Consider the following 6360-nt stretch of genomic DNA (forward strand, 5'->3'; position numbering starts at 1 on the left):
AAGTTGCAGAACTTGCTTATTCGTATTACTGATAGCCAACAGAATTAATCGTACAATTTCGCACCATATAGGCTATCCAAGTATACGGGACTGGGTGAATTAGGGGATTTTATGGGTGGGGGGACACTTGAATAAACGATTTTACGTTGTCGGCGGAGCCACAAAGGCCAATTTGCAACAAAAGGGAGTAAGAAATCAAAACAGGGTAAATGTTGTCGGTGGAGCCATCGGAGTCCTTTTGCGGTTAGGTTAGGTTACATACGCGCGCCGAAGGCGCGTAGGCACCGTTAGGTTAGGTTAAAAATCTGTATTATATAAGGTTTTCCTTAATAACAACGATGTTTTAGTTTGCAATTTTTTTAATTTTTGTAGAAAAATACAATATTTATTTTAAACATTTTCTTGCTCTCACGTTTGTTTGGATTATATTTATTATTACCGTTTTATCTTAGATTTTAAGTGACTTAATTTTTTAAAATACACTTTTAACGCTAAGGCTTTTATAGGCCGCAATATTCCAGTTTTAAAAACGCTAGTGACCTACCCGAAAATAAGCTTAAGATTTACCCTAAAAGCAACTGAAGACTTACCCGAAAAGAAGCTAAAGACTTACCCGAAAAGAAGCTAAAGACTTACCCGAAAAGAAGCTAAAGACTTACCCGAAAAGAAGCTAAAGACTTACCCGAAAAGAAGCTAAAGACTTACCCGAAAATAAACTAGAAAACCACCTCTGTTTGTTATCAGCAATTCGAATAAGCAAGATCTGCAACTTAGCAGATATTATACTTTTCGCACAACCAGCCACAGATCGATAAAGCACCGTAGTCGAATTCAATTTTTTAGGCCAAAACCCTACGAGGCCTACGGTATCTCCCAATATTCGTCTACTTTGGCCTACAATCTAAAAAATGGTCAAAAAATTGCACGTGCATCACGTGCTATACGTGCTCAAAACGCCAAAAACCAATAATATTGAGATATTAATAATATGAATATTGACAAAACTCATTAGTTTCTTCTACAAATAATAATTGTATCTTCGTATACCCTACGGAATATCAAAATGTATCAATATTCTTTTTTACTTAGTATAGATTAAACAATAAAACCTCGTCTTCATCAGTTCTACTATTGTTGTCCCAGATATTAAAGAATCCCCCTCAAGTGTCTAAGACTAGATTTGTCTTAGTTCATCGTGATTGAAAAAAAAAACCAAAACACACACTTAAGTAAATATCATAAATTATACTGAGTAATTTTAACTAAATTCAAAGTACCTAACTATAAACTCTGTCTTAATTAACAGCTGATAGCTGAGAGCTACTAATTACTTCCAATCTACTTAATAAGCCTCACAGGTTGAGTTGATAATTTCTAGGGTATAATTAGGTTATTCCAATACAAAAAATAATAACAATCAATTTTATCTTACAGCTGATTTGAGTTAGTTCACAATTACTTTAACACTTTCAGTCTTAAACACGCACTGTTCATACACTTAAGTCCATTCGCTCACGTTCCAAACGTGAAACACAATTTAACTCTTTCCTTGACCGAAGACCGAACATACTAATTAAAACCGCAAAGTTACCTCATAACTTTTGACCGACACCAGGACCCCGTCCTGTAGTAGTTCGTCTGACAGCCAAGAACTTTGAAAGACTAAATCTTCTAAATTGACCGCAACGGCCTTATATACGTTTATTTTGTGTTTTTTAACCCGTCGAGATTTGACTAAAGTTCGAAAAATTGAAGAGGTTATATTTTTTACCCGGTTTGATTGATAATTCTCCACACGGTGGCGCTATATTATTACTTTGATATAGTTTCCGCGGAAGCTTTGAATAATTATCCTTTTTCTAAGCGTTATTAAAAGGTAAAAAACCCGCCTTATCATATGGTTTCTTTACTTTTTATATTCTTAAAGGAAGTCAATGGCTCGGCGGTAAAATATCTGCATTGTAACTATGCGACCCGAGTTCAATTCCTGAACACGGTCAAATAAATTAAAATGCTCAGATATTTAATTAAATATAAGATTAATATAATTTATAAATATTTAATTAAATATAAGCTTAATGTAATTTATAAATATTTCATTAAATATAAGATTAATATAATTTATAAATATTTAAAATGATGTAGAATAAATTATAGTACCTAACGTTATAACTTTGTAAATGACATTCGCCAAAGCTGTTTTTTAGAAAATACCGTAACTTAACAAGCGTTGGTGGCTGAGTGGTTAGAGTAAATCTCTTGGACGAGGCAGACCCGGGTTCGATTCCCGGCCGGCGCCAGTAATTCGCAAATTGATTCTAAGACGAATACTGTGAACAATTGGTGGAAACCCTGCCATTGGACGTTGAGAGGTAGCATTACATTCAGCACTCGGTCCGTCCCAAAGTCAGTTAGAAGAAGTTGGAGAGAAAACGCCCATACAAACACAACAGACTCAACATCCACAATCATCATAACACGAACTCAACATGCACAACCACAACAAACTCAACATTCACAACCGTCATTACACGAACTCAACATTCACAACCTACGCATAAACATTACAAAAACGTATTTCACCAAGCCGTCACGACGGTGAGCGAAAAAACACCAACCAAACCACCAATGTATCCGTCCCCTCGGAGAGGTAAAAACGATGATTTCCCAACTTGAGGGGGCCTAAAAGGGGGAGCGGCGCTCGGAATCATGGGGACTTTTCAAGATTTCCTTAACTAATCATATACTACCAGCCTACCAAAATTCAGCTGCCTCCTAATTTATTCAAGGTTCACGGTTTTTTATTTTATTTTTTCTGGACTATAGAAAGCTCACCTGACGTGCAGGAGGGCTCGGGTTCGAATCCCGCCCGGTACTAACGCAACTTGAAAAATATTTATAATACACCCAATGACAACAAAAAACGGGCCCTTTTGGAAAAACCTTTTCCCTAATTCTAAGAAACTGCGTACGCAGCGATTACCCTTTGCCCCGAAAATACGAACGCGTTCGCAGGCCTAACAGACAGACAGACAGACCCACAGACAGACACGGTGGTTGTATAACCCCTCCTTGGGTACAAATTCCCCTCGGAGAGGTAAAAAATGAAATATATTTGAGAAACGGTATTTATTTTAAATCCTAAATTCGCTTTGAATTTTATACGAAGATATTAATTGAGTAAGAAAATGTTTGGTTAGGCAAATAATTTTGATTATTTCAAACTTAAAATTGACTTAAATATTTTAAATAGTAAATGAAGTTAAAATTAACTATGGAGAAGAAAGGCTTATCACGTTTTATGTATAAAATATTCCAAACGCTAAACACGTTGTAGGTTTGGCAGAATTAGTTTTGTATTCGAAATTAACTCTATTATTGTTTATAAATAAGCTGTCAATTCACCATGACACAAATTAGTATCTCCATTAGAATTAGTTTGATTGTATTTCATAATTATAGTTATGTTCTTTTATCCACACTTTCGTGTGAGCTGGCTTTTTACCAACTGTTTTCACAACGCTACCTCTTACACCATCTAGGGTAGTTTAACAATTGACCCTTTGGATGATTGTTTCTATTGATTTTAGTGTTGGTCAGCGTCAATTGGTTTGCTTGGCCAGGGCTCTGCTGAGGAAAGCGAAAATCTTAGTTCTGGACGAAGCGACAGCTTCTGTGGATTTGGAAACTGACGAACTTATTCAGACTACCATCAGGAGAGAATTCGCTTCTTGTACCATCTTGACAATTGCTCACCGAATTAACACCATTATGGATTACGACAGGTAAAACAGGTCCTCGCGAAAGGGTTGAAATCTTAGGCAAGGAAATATTAGTATTTAATTATACAGGATGGCTTAGGTATTTGTGGCCAATACCTTCTATGGGAGAGTATTGTTCCACTGAAAATAGTTTTCCCTACTATCTGGTTAAGGTATTAAAATGAAATGTTAAATGAAGAAAGATAAAAATTACTGGTTTGCGGGAGGAATAAGGGGTTTAGCTTTGACCTTTGTAGGCCTCTTCGAAAATTCACCAACAGAAAGATCAATTCAAAGATATTTCTTTAATTTTATTTGCTTATTTCTCCCGCAAACCAAAAATTGTTATTTTTCTTAAGGGAACATTTTTTTTGTAAAGTCGAGTAGATGAATTTTTTCAGGCAATAGCTAAGATTGTGCCTTGAAATAACAGATTATTTTACGACGAATATGATCATTTTTTTCTATTTAGGCCACCGTTTCGAAGTTACAAAATAATTGATGTATGGACTACCCCTTCATATAACATTTCATTTTAATACCATAACCAGATAGTAGGGAAAAACTATTTTCAGTCGAATAATACTATCCCATAGAAGTTATTGGAAACAAATAGCTAAGCCACCCTGTATATGTAATCAGATGAAAGAATGTTAGAAACGTTAAGACAACTATAAAGCTGCGCGTGGTTTTGCCCATGCCTTGTTCTTCCACTTTATTCTAGGGTTTAGATGACCTTAATTGAAATAATCAATTGCCAATTTACACATCGATTTAAAACCTTTAACCTAAATTTTAGCTTTAAAAGTTTCAGATTTTAGAATAAGGTTCAAAGTGGTGTGTTTAACAAATACTTTAGTAAATGTTATTACATACCTCAAAAATTTTGAAGTATTGAAATAAAAACAATTCTCACTTTCCATGTTTATAAAATAAAAGTGGTATTGAGAAAAAACCACAAACTGGAAACTTTATATAGAATAAATAAATGTTTCAATAAAATTTTAATATTGAAGGGCAAATAAAATTTTAATTTTATGTTTAACTGGAAATGTCATCTACGTGCTGCTCCTCAAATAAATATTGTCGATTGTTTTGGTTCTTCGTGATAAAATACGCGAAAAAGTAGATTAGTCCATAGTTAAAAGGGATAATATAGCTAAACCCTAAACAAATTTGAAGAAATTATAAAACTTACTAATAACTCGTACCAATAGGTCATCGAGCAAACAAAAGGACGTGAATCTCGGATCAAATAGATCTTTGAGTAATAAATTACATAAGCACTAATTAAAATAGCCAGAAATTCCAACGGTAGATCGGTTTCGTTCTATTTGGAACTCATCAGTACCGTGCGGGAAAACTGACTGGCGACTGTTATATCTAAAAGATAAACTATGCCTAAACATTAAAAATTTCAAAACGCGTTGCATAGCAACGGAAAGCCGAAAAGGGGGAAGTCTGGTGGAGAATAGTATATTTCTTCTAACTTAACTTGTTTTTTTCTGTTTAGAGTTCTCGTGTTCGATCAAGGGTCTGTTGCTGAATTTGACAAACCAGAAATTCTCATCCAAGATTCGTCTTCGCTTTTTCACGAACTAGCCAGAGAAGCTGGACTCATTAGCCATCAGATTAACGAAGAGAAATACTTGAATAACGTGTAGTTTTATTTGAAATAAAATGAATTTATATAATTGTAGAGCTAAAACATGAGACTCCATTTCATTTTAACGAATAGGTGAAATAAACTCAAAATCATTTAAACTTCTACGCTGATAATAGGGATATCAGAAAACAGCGGGTAAAACAGAGAGGCTAACCTCTTCCTTAAATTCTGTACACCGATTTCAGCGAGTACAGCCTTTGGTAGTGCTAAAATGTTAATCGAAATGTAAAAACTTTAGTACAGTCGAAGCTTCGGGTTCGAAGATAGCAGACCAATAATGTTAACATTGCTTATCATAATATGGCGGAGATCAATAAATTTCATTATGTTAGGGACTTGATAATTATCCATAAAAATAACAATAAGTGGACACTCTTGTTATAATCGATGGCGCTTAACGCCTTTACGCGGGTTCTTATCTATTGGAATTTCCGGATCTCACACCGTATTTAAACCCTTTTAACCAGAGCAGGACAAAAATTGTAAGCTCTCGTTTTGGAAAAGTATCTTCGAATGAGCAAGCAGATTGTAGTCCTCGGTCACCTTATCTTTTCAAAAAGAAAGCCTAACTGAGCACGTTCTAGCCGAGCGCCGAATATTTTTCTCGGTCGTTGATAGCTCGTGTCACGGTGAGAGAGATCGCCCGAAGCCACGGGCTAGTCTTCTCAGCGTGAAAGGGGCTACGTTTCGCGGATAGATAATCCCTTTAGCGACGGTTTCGTTCGTTGACTAGAAAGCGCTCACAGACCATTGAGAGGGATCCCCGTAGCGACGGGCTAGTTTTCTCACAGTGAAAAGTGGCTCTTTAAGTTCACGAGAATGCGTTCAAGGACCGTTGAGAGCATCCCTCTAGCGACGGGCTAGTTTTCTCACAGTGAAAAGTGGCTCTTTAAGTTCACGAGAATGCGTTCACGGGCCGTTGAGAGAGATCCC

General features: G+C 35.8%; 1 protein-coding gene across 1 annotated transcript in view; it reads left to right on the forward strand.

The window, feature by feature from the left end:
* The window catches only part of LOC149939325 (ATP-binding cassette sub-family C member 3-like), a 174192-nt gene extending 168732 nt beyond the window's left edge, over positions 1 to 5460 (forward strand). Inside the window, exons 26-27 of the mRNA XM_090179124.1 lie at positions 3591 to 3785; positions 5275 to 5460. Coding sequence (XP_090035250.1) covers positions 3591 to 3785; positions 5275 to 5425 — 346 coding nt within the window. The 3' untranslated portion in view covers positions 5426 to 5460. The remainder of the gene's footprint in view (positions 1 to 3590; positions 3786 to 5274) is intronic.
* The last annotated feature ends 900 nt before the right edge of the window (positions 5461 to 6360 follow it).

This window comes from Leiobunum rupestre, chromosome 6 (genome assembly GCF_980474605.1).
Source record: "Leiobunum rupestre chromosome 6, qqLeiRupe1.1.hap1, whole genome shotgun sequence".
NCBI lineage: Eukaryota > Metazoa > Arthropoda > Arachnida > Opiliones > Sclerosomatidae > Leiobunum > Leiobunum rupestre.